The following is a 13,757-nucleotide window of genomic DNA, read 5'->3' on the forward strand; positions in this document are numbered from 1 at the left end:
TATAGCAGAAGGCTACATGCCACAGTTCAGATCCTTCACCTATCACCCCAATTCTTGGACCCCAAAGCAGGGCCAATGCTGTTACTTTTGAACCTGGGGTCCTCAAAAATGAGTACTGGAAATCCAGAAATGCCACCCTTGAACTGTGTGAATCTGGCTGAAAACAGATGATGCAACAAACCTACACTCTGTCTGACAGTTAAATGCATGTTCCAAAAAAACTAACTTTAAGATTTATTTTTGTAACCTTTTTAAACAGAGAAAACAACATACTCCTTGGGGAAAGGTGAGGGATCGAGAAGACAGGCCCTGGGTAAAAATTATTACGACAGCACCTGGAGTTGAGAGGCCTGCCTAGAAGAGAACCACGGGCACTGCTGCCACAAGCGGGGACGGCTGCTGTCTGAGGCTCAGCAGACCAGTTCACACGCCCCGCAAAGCTGCTATAGATCCAAGTCATAAAAATCTTCCAGCTCATCGTGAAACAAGTCCCACTCGTCTTCAGAGTCCGTCAGGTCATTGTCCCCACCTGCAGCCAAAAGCATAAGCAACATCTCACCCAGCTCAAAGGTGACAACCTCTTCTTCGTCGTTGTCAAAGGGGTTGCCATTCTCTCTTTCCTCAGTGAGCTCCCAGAAGTGGTTCCTTCGTTGGATCCGGTATCTGCTTGATGTTCCCACTTTCTGTCTCCGTGGCTCCTCTCTACAGCCATCAGGGTACGCATGCTTGTGAAAACAGTTCCCTCCAAATGGACAGCTCCCACATCCTTCATCAAAATATCTGCACGTCTTGTTGCTCATTGCCTCCTTGTATTTCTGAATGAGTTTCTGCTTCTCTTCTTTCTTCTCCACCCAGTACTCACTTGGAATGACAAAGTTAGATGTGATCCAGCATTCTGGGCAAGACGTTATGACCTCGCTCTCAAATTGCTTAGCACTCCTCCACTTGCGGATACACTTGAGACTGTAGGTGTGGTTGCAGTTGGAGAGGATCCCAAAGCGGCACTCGCTGGGGTTGGCTTTTTCGTAGACCACCTCCATGCAGATCCCACACACCATGTCCTTGCTGCGCTGTATGGCAAACGAGAGCTCCATGTCCTTCTCATGGGCCTCAATGCAAGATTTTATATGTTGTGATCTTTGGGCAGCATCCATTGGATGGAGGACCTGCAGCCCACACATATCACACGAGTCTCCATGGAGATACACACAGTTCTCCCCATATTGGCACTCGCCCACTGCAGCATAGGTGCAGAGCTGCTTCTTTGTTTCCACTGCAGTCTGCTCCTTCTCTGATTCTTCCTTGGTCACTGAGCCCTGCAGGGGTGCTTCAGTGGAGGAAGGGGCAGTATGGCCACAGTAGGGCTGCCCAGGAACAAACTCAATGGCGTTCACCCAGTCTTCTGAACCCGCTCCTACAGTTGAAAAGTTTGAATTTCTTGTCTCAGCTTTGCCCATATTCATTTCAACAATCGGTCCAACTACTGATGAGAGACTTGAGGAAGCAGCAAGGGGTGACTTTGCAGTTAGATCTGTAGCAGTTGCTTCTTCCTGTTTCAGTGGCTTGCTGTGTTCATATCTGCAGTGGTCTCCGTAAATACAGTATCCTCGCTGAAAATACTTGCACACTACACCATATGGACTGTCAGAGAGGTCATGTGAGTATCGACAGTTATCTCCTTTCTTACAAACCCCATGCATGAAATACCTGCAGGTGACCTGTTTAATCCAGCCACCGCCGCTGCCGTCTCCCCCGCCCCCCGCCCCCAGGGACGGGGAGGTGACTGTGGGTGTAGTGGTGGGGGAGGCCACTGCCACCGCCGCCACTTCCGCTCGTGTTCCTGATGTTGTGACTGTTGTTCTGGGAGCTGCAGCCTCCGCCATTACTGTTTATCCCACACAGCAATGGCGCCAGAACATCCGGGATCACATAATTCCGGTCCAGCTGCGGGGAGGAGAAGGGGGTGAGGGGTGGGGTAGGGAAGGACACTGAGGCGCCCGCTGGCTCCCCTCTGCCCTGCACCGTGTCTCTGAGCGATCTGTGCAAAATCTTTTAAGTTTCATTAGGTCCCATTTGTTTATTTTTGCTTTTATTTCCATTTCTCTAGGAGGTGGGTCAAAAAGTATCTTGCTGTGATTTATGTCATAGAGTGTTCTGCCTATGTTTTCCTCTAAGAGTTTTATAGTGTCTGCTCTTACATTTAGATCTCTAAACCATTTTGAGTCTACTTTTGTGTATGGTGTTATGGAGTGTTCTAATTTCATTATTTTACATGTAGCTGTCCAGTTTTCCCAGCACCACTTACTGAAGAGACTGTCTTTTCTCCATTGTATGTATATCCTTGCCTGCTTTGTCATAGATGAGTTAGCCACATGTATGTAGGTTTATCTCTGGGCTTTCTATCCTGTTCCATTGATGTATAGTTCTGTTTTTTGACAGTACCATATAGTCTTGATTACTGTAGCTTTGTAGTATAGTCTGAAGTCAAGAAGTCTGATTCCTCCAGCTCTTTTAACTTCCCTCAAGACTGCTTTGGCTATTCGGGGTCTTTTGTGTCTCCGTACAAATTTTAAGATTTTTTTTTCTAGTTCTGTAGAAAATGCCACTGGTAATTTGATAGGGATTGCATTGAACCTGTAGATTGCTTTGGGTAGTATAGTCATTTTCACAATATTGATTCTTCTAATCCAAGAACATGGTTTATACCTCCATCTGTTTATATCATCTTTGATTTCTTTCAGCAGTGTCTTACAGTTTTCTGAGTACAGGTTTTTACCTCCGTAGGTAGACTCATTCCTACGTATTTTATTCTTTTTGTTGCAATGGTGATTGGGATTGTTTCCTTAATTTCTCTTTCTGATCTTTCATTGTTAGTGTATAGGAATGTAAGCGATTTCTGTGCATTAATTTTGTATCCTGCAACTTTACCAAATTCATTGATTAGCTCTAGTAGTTTTCTGGTGGCATCTTTAGGATTCACTATGTGTAGTATCGTGTCATTTGCAAACAGTGACAGTTTTACTTCTTCTTTTCCAATTTGTATTCCTTTTATTTCCTTTTCTTCTCTGATTGCTGTGTCTGGCGCTTCCAAAACTCTGTTGAATAATAGTGGTGAGAGTGGACATCCTTGTCTTCTTCCTGATCTTAGAAGAAATGCTTTTAGTTTTTCACCATTGAGAATGATGTTTGCTGTGGGTTTGTCATATACGGTCTTTATTATGTTGAGGTAGATTCCCTCTATGTCCACTTTTTGGAGACTTTTTATCATAAATGGGTGTTGAATTTTGTCAAAAGCTTTCCTGCATCTACTGGGATGATCATATTTTTATTCTACATTTTGTTAATATGGTGTATCACATTGATTGATTTGTGTATATTGAAGAATCCTTGCAGCCCTGGGATAAACCCCACCTGATCATGGTGTATGATCCTTTTAATGTGTTGTTCAATTCTGTTTCCTAGTATTTTGTTGAGGATTTTTACATCTATATTCATCAGTGATATTGGTCTCTAATTTTATTTTTCTGTAGTATCTTTGTCTGGTTTTGATATCAGGGTGATGATGGCCTCATAGAATGCATTTGGGAGTGTTCCTTCCCCTGAAAATTTCTGAAGAGTTTGAGAAGGTTGGGTGTTAGCTCTTGTCTAAATGTTTGATAGAATTCACCTCTGATGCCATCTGGTTCTGGATTTTTGTTTGTTGGAAGATTTTTAATCACAGTTTCAATTTCATTACTTGTGATTGGTCTGTTCATATTTTCTGTTTCTTCCTGGTTCAGTCTTGGAAGGTTATACCTTTCTAAGAATTTGTCCATTTCTCCCAGGTTGTCCATTTTATTGGCATAGAGTTGCTTGTAGTAGTCTCTTAGGATGCTTTGTATTTCTGTGGTGTCTGTTGCAACTTCTCCTTTTTCAGTTCTAATCTTATTGATTTGAGTTCTTTCCCTCTTTTTCTTGAGTCTGGCTAAAGGTTTATCATTTTTGTTTATCTTCTCAAAGGACCAGCTTTTAGTTTTATTGATCTTTGCTATTGTTTTCTTTGTTTCTATTTCATTTATTTCTGCTCTGATCTTTATGATTTCTTTCCTTCTACTAACTTTGGGTTTTGTTCTTCTTCCTCTAGTTCCTTTAGGTGTAAGGTTAGATTGTTTATTTGAGATTTTTCTGGTTTCTTGAGGTAGGCTTGTATTGCTATAAACTTCCCTCTTAGAACTGCTTTTGCTGCATCCCATAGGTTTTGGATTATCATGTTTTTTGTTGTCATTTGTCTCTAGGTAGTTTTTGATTTCCTCTTTTGCTTCTTCAGTGATTTCTTGGTTATTTAGTAACATATTGTTTAGCCTCCATGTGTTTGTGTTTTTTACGTTTTGTTCCCCTGTAATTGATTTCTAATCTCATAGCATTGTGGTTGGAACAGCTGCTTGATATGATTTCAGTTTTCTTAAATTTACTGAGGCTTTATTTGTGACCCAAGATGTGACCTATCCTGGAGAATGTTCTGTGTGCCATTGAGAAGAACGTGTAATCTGCTGTTTTTGGATGGAATGTCCTATAAATATCAATCAAATCTATCTGGTCTATTGTGTCATTTCAAGCTTGTTTTTCCTTTTTAATTTTGTGTCTGGAAGATCTCCATTGGTGTAAGTGTGATGTTAAAGTCCCCCACTATTATTGTGTTACTGTTGATTTCCTCTTTCATAACTGTTAGCAGTTGCCTTATATATTGAGGTGCTCCTCTGTTGGGTACATATATATTTATAATTGTTATATCTTTTTGGATTGATCCCTTGATCATTATGTAGTGTTCCTCCTTGTCTCTTGTAACATTCTTTATTTTAAAATATATTTTATCTGATATGGGTATTGCTACCTCAGCTTTCTTTTGATTTTCCTTTGCATGGAATATATTTTTCCATCCCCTCACTTTCAGTCTGTATGTGTCCCTAGGTCTGAAATGGGTCTCTTGTAGACAGCATATATATGGGTCTTGTTTTTGTATCCATTCAGTGAGCCTGTGTCTTTTGGTTGGATCATTTAATCCATTCACATTTTAGCTAATTATTGATATGTATGTTCCTATTACTATTTTCTTAATTGTTACGGGTTTGTCTTGGTGGGTCCTTTCTTCTCTTGTGTTTCCCACTTAGAGAAGTTCCTTTAGCAATTGTTATAGAGCTGGTTTCATGGTGCTGAATTCTCTTAGCTTTTGCTTGTCTGTAAAGCTTTTGATTTCTTTGTCAAATCTGAATGAGATCTGCTGGAGTCCAGCTCCAGCGAGCCCAGGGATACCCAAGGGATGGAGAGTGTTGGCGAAGGAAATAAATCTATTACACTTCTTAAAGTATCAGCATTGCATGTTTCTCTCTCTCTATTGTTTACAATCACAGGTTTATATATTGTAGTTGATTATATTACCAGGTATGTGACCAAACAATCTTAGCACAATCAAACCTCAAAATGTTCTATAAATATTTTTTTTAAAAAAAATATCCCCTACTTTCTAGATGTCCCAGTAAAATATTTCCCCAAGTTCCCATTAATCACAGGTTATTTCTTAGTAATCAAGCCAAGCAGTTAAATAATTATTTTAATTGTGGAAGTTGGAGCTACTTGTTCCTATTTCTCTTCTTGCATGGGCAACCTTTTACAATGGTTCCCCGAAAATATTTACAATATACCCTGCATGCCCTTTCTTGTTGTTTCCTCCAACTGAGACAGTGTTTTCTCCCTATCCTAGCAACGAATTCTGCTCTAGGCATTTGCTTTTCTCTAATTCATCTTCGTTTATAATAGAACCATAAATTTCCTATGTCATCAGAAACTCCGGTCCATGGCCATAACTCCATACTAGAGGGTGTTTTCCATAAAAACATCCCCTTAGTTCCAGGCTCTTAATTCTTTACACATTTCCCCGGGGCGTTAGTGGGTACTTCCCATTCTGTGGTAGTTTCAGGAGGGGGATTCCTTTTCTTTCACGTGGAGCAACATGCCCCCAAAATTGCCCCTATATGTAAATTTATTATCATAAAACATAAGAACAGAGCTGTAGTCCACCTTCCTGGCATGGTTCTGCCTTGCAGTTTCGCCTTCCATTGCTTCATGACTTTGTCATGGTGCAATGGCTCCAGGATGGCTTCCGACATCTCCCCCTTTTTTATTTTTTAAAAGTGCAGCACGTAGCTCCACGGAAAGTTGTTTGATTCTTTTAATAATTATTCTGACGATGACTGGAAGTAAAAATATCAGAATTAGTACAACTACTGCAATGATTCCTCCATTAATGAGCATTGAGAATAAGGTTTTATGTGACACAAATGACTTAATACTTTCGAAAAAATTCTGAGCAGACTGTGCCAGAGATAAATCTAAATTTGTATTTCTTATGTCATGAATCTCTTGATGTAATTTAGTAAGGTCTAAACTAACATCCGTTTGGTTCCAAACTCCCATAATATGTCTGAATTTGTTCCCAAGAATATAATGATTCATTCACTTTTAGAGGAGTAACACAAATCCCTCTATATTTTTTATGACACCTCAAAGCTAATCTTACTTTGAGCACTGTTAATTCCTGCCCTATGTGTAAAATTGCTTCTTCTAAGGCATCCACCTTTGCTTCTAACTTTCTGTCTATATCTTCCTGAGTAGCCAGAGCTAAAGATACATTTTTTGAAAGCTCGTTTACATGTTGAGCTGTAGGTACTTGTTGAGCTAAGGATCTTATTGAAAGAGAAAATGATGCTATTACAGCTATAAATGTAGATATTAGTAGAATTAAAGCTGCAACAAATCTCTTTGAACATATTAAAACTTCAGTTTCATGCAAAACTTGTAAGCCGTAATCATCATACCAGGCAGAGGATAATTTTACAGGCAATATAATGTATGGTGGTCATTTAAGAATCATTAAAACTCGTACATTCATAGAGGGATTTATACAACTTGTCAAAATATGATCATAGCAATGTGTCCAAAAAGTAGAATCAGAAGTATTATGATAAATATGTAGATCCACATATTTTGGGGCTACCAAGAATACATAAGGTGCTGACACACAAGCCTGCATAGAATAAATGCCCATATTTTTAGGTCTTTGAAGAATCACTGGTGATGGTGCAGCAATAGCTTTCCAAAGCTGGGTCTGTGCATACTACATATTATCTTGAGCCATAGTTAGGATAGGAGGCACCCATCCTCCAGTGTGCCATCTATAAACACACATAGAAGCAGGAATAAATGAATTATTCCTATCATAACGTGCATGATGTTGTAAATAAGATCTATAATCCTTAAATGGATCAGGATTACTCCAGTCATGCACATTTTTTGTGGTATCCTGTATGGGAATATCTATTCTTGAAGAATATATACAATAATTCCATGTAGGAAATCCTGTATTGGTATCTACAGCATCCCAGTTACTATCGAATTGGTCTTCCGGAGATTGTAATATAGATGATTGTACTCCTGTACAAATACCATAAGGAGGATAACAAGGAGGAAATTTTAAAGGATGAGAGGAAGGTTGATTATATGTTGGATCCTCTCCGGGTGCTAGATAAATCAAAGACCAAAGAAGTCTCTAATTAGATTGACTCGAAGGAGAAGCAGTAAGCTGTCCTTTAAGAAAAACCAGTATACATCCATCCTTACGAGAGGCTACAGAATTATTAATTGATGGAAATATAAAACATATAGGATGGATCCCTGATTTTCCATGAAAAGTAAAATTATTATTTGTTTTAAATTTATTATGTGGATAGGAGCTTATGGCTCCTCCCATTAACCTGGGCATAGTAGTAGATACTGGTATCTCCTCATTATCCCAGGCTACAGTTTGTAAAATTGGTGGATCAGGGAGATAAGTCCAATAAGAATTACCCAAAGCATTTCCCCTAGTTACCTGGCAGGCCAATATAGCAAGCATAGCAACAAAAAGATTTCCAGGTGTTAAGGTAGCTCCCTGGTCTGTTACCACTTTCTCGGTGTCGTCAGCAAGTCGTTTAATCTGACCCAGGTTGGTGGGTTTGAAGTCTTCGTAGAGATGGCTTGTCTCTTGCGAGGTCTCAGGCGTGGACGTGGCAGACAAAGAATTGGTCTCTCTCCGATGGTGAGGTTTTGTATCTACTGCAGCAGCGGTTCTTTAGCTGATGGTGATTCATCAGCTGACGTCTCCGGCTGTGGTGGCTTGTGCCTGACTGGAAAGTGGTAAGGCGGGGGCGGAGGGCCCGACATGTCTGATGAGATGGTCAGGCACCCACAAAGGCGAGTCAGCATCCTGTGGAAATAGACAAGCACACCCTCTGCTGCTGGTTAGTAAAATATCAGGTCCTTTCCATTGACCAGTGAGCAGATCCTTCCATTTCACCCTAGGTTTAGGTTTATTAATATCGGGATTCCAATGCCTCATCATGGCAGTATTACCTTGTGAATCAGTATTCAAAGTATTTAATACAAATAGTGCGTGTTGAAGAATGTGATGTGGAGAACTATACTTGAATTCCCATTGCTGTAATTTTGTAATTTGAACTTTTAAAGTATGATAGGCTCTTTGCACTATTGCTTGACCCTGAGGATTATAGGGGATTCCCATAGAATGAGAAATATTAAATTTTTCACAAAAGTCTGTAAAAGCCTTTGAAACGTAGGCAGGAGCATTATCAGTTTTTAGAGATTTTGGAATGCCTAGACAGGCAAAACAGAAAAATAAGTGTTGCATAACATCCTTAAAAGCTTCTCCGGTTCTTGTTGAGGCAAGAATTACATGAGAATAAGTATCCACTGAAACATGTACATAAGACAGCTTTCCAAAAGTTGGCACATGAGTTTTATCCATTTGCCTTAACATATTAGGTAATAATCCTCTAGGGTTAATCCCCATGGGCAAACTGGATGAATAAGTTGGACAATATGGACAATTTTTAAATATAGATCTGGCTATCTCCCAAGGCAGATGAAACTGATATTGAAGAGCTGCGGAATTTTGATGATGCAAATTATGTGAAGCTCGTGCCTCCTCAATACAAGGGAAAGCTACAATCCGTGTCAAAAGCTCAGCTTGGCGATTACCTTCACATATGCTTCCAGGCAAGTTAGAATGCGACCTTACATGACCGACATAAAAACGTAAAGAACGTGCCCAAACTTGACTTGCAGACAATTTAAAAGATCAAAAATTGTAGTTTTATGCTCTGACAAGACTGCGGTTTCTATATGAGGAAATAGCTTAACCACATACTGTGAGTCTGAATATAAATTGAAAGTCTGGCTCTGCAGCTCAGTGAAAGCATGTATTATTGCAATTAATTCCGCTTTTTGAGCAGAAGTTTCCTGAGTTTGAATTACCTTTGGAACATTATTAATAAGTAAAGCAGCTTTTCCATTAGATGATCCATCTGTAAAAACTAAAGCTGCATCTTCTATTGGCTGATCAACATAGCATTTAGGAAATATAACTGGATGTGTAGCAGAAAATTGTAATAGCGGATGTTTTGGCAAATGAAATAGAATTTGTCCAGTATAAGAACTAAGAGCTATTTGCCAGTCTTCATCATTCTGTAATAAAATTTGTAGTTGATCTTTATTATAAGGGATAATTATATTAGTTACATCCTTTCCAAACATTTCCTTACTTCTTTTTCTTCCTTTAGCTATTAAAGTTGCTGTTAACATAGGATAGGAACTAACTATTTTCTTTGAAGTAGCTGGTAAATGGATCCGTTCCAAAGGTCCTTCCTGCCAAAGTATACCCGTAGGTGTAACTGGAGTGGGCAAGATTAGCAAACACCATGCTTTTGTGTAATCTATTCTTTGTAAGAAGCAGTTATTTAAAGCAGATTCCATCGACTGTAAAGCATTTTCTGTTTCAGGAGTCATATTTCTAGATGAGGTGGGATCTGAATTTCCTTGTAATATGTTAAATAAAGTCTTCAATTCTGCTGTAGTTATTTGCAAATAAGGTCTAATCCAATTAATATCTCCCAATAGTTTTTGATAGTCATTTAATGTTCATAAATTATCTTTCCAAAGTTGTAATGGTTGATGTATCACAGTTTGTGTATGTATTATTCTTCCTAAGTAAGACATAGGTGGTTCAGTTTGAAACATTTCCAGAGCAATTAGAAGTCCATTTTTTTGTAATGCCTCTGTTAAAGGCTGTAAGACTTCGCCTTAGTTAGGACTAGCATCAGAGCCTTGGATAGGTATCGTGTCATGGCCTGAGTTAGCCATAGTCTCAGGCCCTACTTAGGGTCAAGGTCAGGTACTTGGTTAGGACTACCATCAGAACCTTTGTTAGGGACAATGTCAGGGTCTTGGTTAGGACTGGTGTCAGGGCCTGAGTCAGCCATAGTGTTAGGGACTTTGTTAGGGAAAGTATCAGCCCCTGACATTGGACCAGCATCTAGGCCTTAGTTAGGGACAGTGTCACAGCCTTGGGACTAAATTCAGGGCCTGAGTTAGGCACAGCGTCAGGGCTTTAGTTTCCATAAGAGGCTTGACTTTAGCTAAAGACAGGATTAAATTATGATCTAGGTATACTGTCAGGAAATGACCCAGGTATAGTGGCAACACCTTATTTACTGAGAGTATCGGGAGCTTGTTTAGAACCAGTGTCAGGGCTTCAGGTAGGGACAGCGTCAGAGCCTGACGTAGGGAGAGCGACAGGGCCTGAGTGAGGCCTAGCATCAGGCCCTTAGCTGGGGACACTTTCAGGGCATGACTCAGGAGCAACATCGGGGCCTCTATAGGATAAGCATTACGATCTTAGTTAAAGACATGAAGAGGGCCTGAGTTAGGCTGAGCGTCAAGGCCTCAGTTAGGGATAGCTTCAGGGCCTGTGTGAGGGACAGCCTCAGGGCTTTATTTAGGGCCAGCATCAGGGCAGACTTAAGGATAGTGTCAGGACCTTGGTTAGAGATGGGTCAGTATATTAGTGCAGAATAGTGTCAGGACTTTAGTTATTGTCTGCAGCAGGGCCTGCAATATGGACAGCTTCCGGACCTTACTTAGAAACAGTGTCAGTGCCTTAGTGATGACTAGTCAGGGCCTTAGTTAGGGACAGCATTAGGGCTTCAGATAGGGTAAGAGGCAGGACATTAACTACGGACTAGGGATAAAGTCAGGAACGGAGCAAGGGACAGTTTGAAGGCCTTAGTTATCGAGACCACCTGGACTTCTTTAGGACCAGTGTCACGGCCTTCGGTAGGCACAGTGTCAGGGCAAGGCCTAGGAGGAGCATAAATGCCTCCGTAGGATCAGCATCAGGGGCAGGGTCTGGGTCTGGTACTGGGGTTGGGGCTGCGGCTAGGGCGAGTGCTGGGGCTAGGGCTGGGGTTAGACCTGGGGCTGGGGCTGGGGCTAGGGCTAGGGCTAGGTCCTCAGTTAGGAATAGTGTCAAGCCCCTAGTTAGGGTCACTGTCAGGGCCTTAGTTAGGGTTAGCATCAGTGCCTTCGTTAGGTATAATGTCAGGGCCTGAGTTAGAAGTAGTGTCAGGGCCTTAGTGAGGGACAGTGTCAGGGCCTGAGTTAGGAGTGGAATCAGTGCCTCTCTTAGGAACAGTGTCAGGGTCTGTGTTAGGTGTAGTGTCAGGGCATACGTTAGGACAGTGTCAGGGCCTTAGTTAGGACTAGTATCAGAGCCTTGGTTAGGTATTGTGTCACGGCCTGAGTTAGCCGTAGTCTCAGGCCCTACTTAGGGACAGTGTTAGGGCCTTGATTAGGACTGTCGTCAGGGCCTTCTGTTAGGTACACTGTCAGGCACTGAGTCAGGCATACTCTTAGGGACTATTTTAGGGACAGTATCAGGCCCTGACACTGAACCAGCATCTAGGCCTTAATTAGGGAGAGTGTCACGGCCTTGGGTCTAAATTCAGGGCCTGAGATAAGCACTGCATCAGTTCTTTAGCTGCCATAAGAGGCTCGACTTTAGCTAAAGACAGGGTTAAATTATGATCTAGCTATACTGTCAGGAAATGACCCAGGTAGTGTCAACACCTTAGGTACTGAGAGTATCGGAGCCTTGTTTAGAACCAGTGTCAGGGCTTCAGGTGGGGACAGCATCAGAGCCTGATGTAGGGAGAGTGACAGGGCCTGAGTGAGGCCTAGCATCAGGCCCTTAGCTGGGGACACTGTCAGGGCATGACTCAGGAGCAGCATAAGGGCCTCTGTAGGATCAGCATTACGGTCTTAGTTAAAGACATGACCAGGGCCTGAGTTAGGCGGAGATTCAAGGCCTCAGTTAGGGATAGCTTCAGGGCCTGTGTTAGGGAAAGCTTCAGGGCTTTATTTAGGGCCAGCATCAGGGCTGACTTAGGCATAGTGTCAGAACCTTGGTTAGAGATGGGTCAGTATATTAGTTCAGCATAGTGTCAGGTCTTTAGTTATTGCCGGCAGCAGGGCCTGCATTAGGGACAGCTTCCGGGCCTTACTTACAAACAGTGTCAGGGCCTTAGTTAGGGACAGCATTAGGGTTTCAGTTAGGGTAAGAGGCAGGACATTAACTACGGACTAGACATAAAGTGACGAACGTAGCGTGGGACACTTTGAAGGCCTTAGTTATCGAGAGCACCTGGGCCTTCTTTAGGACCAGCGTCATGGCCTTCGGTAGGGATAGTGTCAGGGCAAGGCCTAGGATTAGCATAAGGGCCTCTGTAGTATCATCATCAGGGGCTGAGGCTGGGGCTGGGGCTAGGACTAGTGCTAGGGCCTTAGTTAGGAATAGTGTCAAGGCCTTAGTTAGGTTCACTGTCAGGGCCTTAGTTAGTGTTACCATCAGGGCCTTCGTTAGGTATAATGTCAGGGCCTGAGTTAGAAGTAGTGTCAGGGCCTTAGTGAGGGAGTGTCAGGGCCTGAGTTAGGAGTGGAATCAGTGCCTCTCTTAGGAACAGTGTCAGGGTCTGTGTTAAGTGTAGTGTCACGGCATAATTTAGGACAGTGTCAGTGCCTTAGTTAGGTTTAGCATCAGAGCCTTGGTTAGGTATCGTGTCACCGGCTGAGTTAGCCATAGTCTAAGGCCCTACTTAGGGACAGTCTCAGGGCCTTTGTTAGGACTACCATCAGAGCCTTTGTTAGGGACAGTGTCAGGGTCTTGGTTAGGACTGGCGTCAGGGCCTTCTGTTAGGTACACTGTCAGGGCCTGAGACAGGCATAGTGTTAGTTACTTTGTTAGGGACATTATCAGGCCCTGACATTGGACCAGCATCTAGGCCTTAGTTAGGGACAGTGTCACGGCCTTGGGGCTAAATTCAGGGCCTGAGTTAAGCACAGCATCAGGGCTTTAGTTGCCATAAGAGGCTCGACTTTAGCTAAAGACAGGGTTTAATTATGATCTAGGTACACGGTCAGGAAATGACCCAGGTATAGTGTCAACAGCTTAGTTACTGAGAGTATCAGGGCCTTGTTTAGAACCAGTGTCAGGGCTTCAGGTAGGGACAGCTTCAGAGCCTAATGTAGGGCGAGTGACAGGGCCTGAGTGAGGCCTAGCATCAAGCCCTTAGCTGGGGACACTGTCAGGGCATGACTCAGGAGGAGCATCAGGGCCTCTGTAGGATCAGCATTATGGTCTTAGTTAAAGATGTAAATAGACATTTCTCCAAAGAAGTTATACAGACTGCCAACAAACACATGAAAGAATGCTCAACATTGTTAATCATTAGAGAAATGCAAATCAGAACTACCATGTAATATCATCACCAGTCAGAATGGCCATCATCAAAAAATCTAGAAACAATAAATATTGGAGAGGATGTGGAGAAAAT

At 42.1% G+C, this 13,757-nt stretch overlaps 1 protein-coding gene across 1 annotated transcript; it reads right to left on the minus strand.

The window, feature by feature from the left end:
* Positions 1-296: 296 nt before the first annotated feature.
* LOC308610237 (E3 ubiquitin-protein ligase makorin-1-like) lies at positions 297-1,883 on the minus strand (the record flags this gene model as incomplete). The annotated part of the gene is made up of 1 exon (XM_081259449.1): positions 297-1,883. The coding sequence occupies one exon, from the start codon at positions 1,881-1,883 to the stop codon at positions 444-446; it is 1,440 nt and encodes a 479-aa protein (XP_081115575.1). The 3' UTR covers positions 297-443.
* Positions 1,884-13,757: the final 11,874 nt, after the last annotated feature.

The sequence above is a fragment of the Mesoplodon bidens genome, assembly GCF_964165515.1.
Source record: "Mesoplodon bidens genome assembly, contig: HAP1_SCAFFOLD_239, whole genome shotgun sequence".
NCBI classification, from domain to species: Eukaryota; Metazoa; Chordata; class Mammalia; order Artiodactyla; family Ziphiidae; genus Mesoplodon; species Mesoplodon bidens.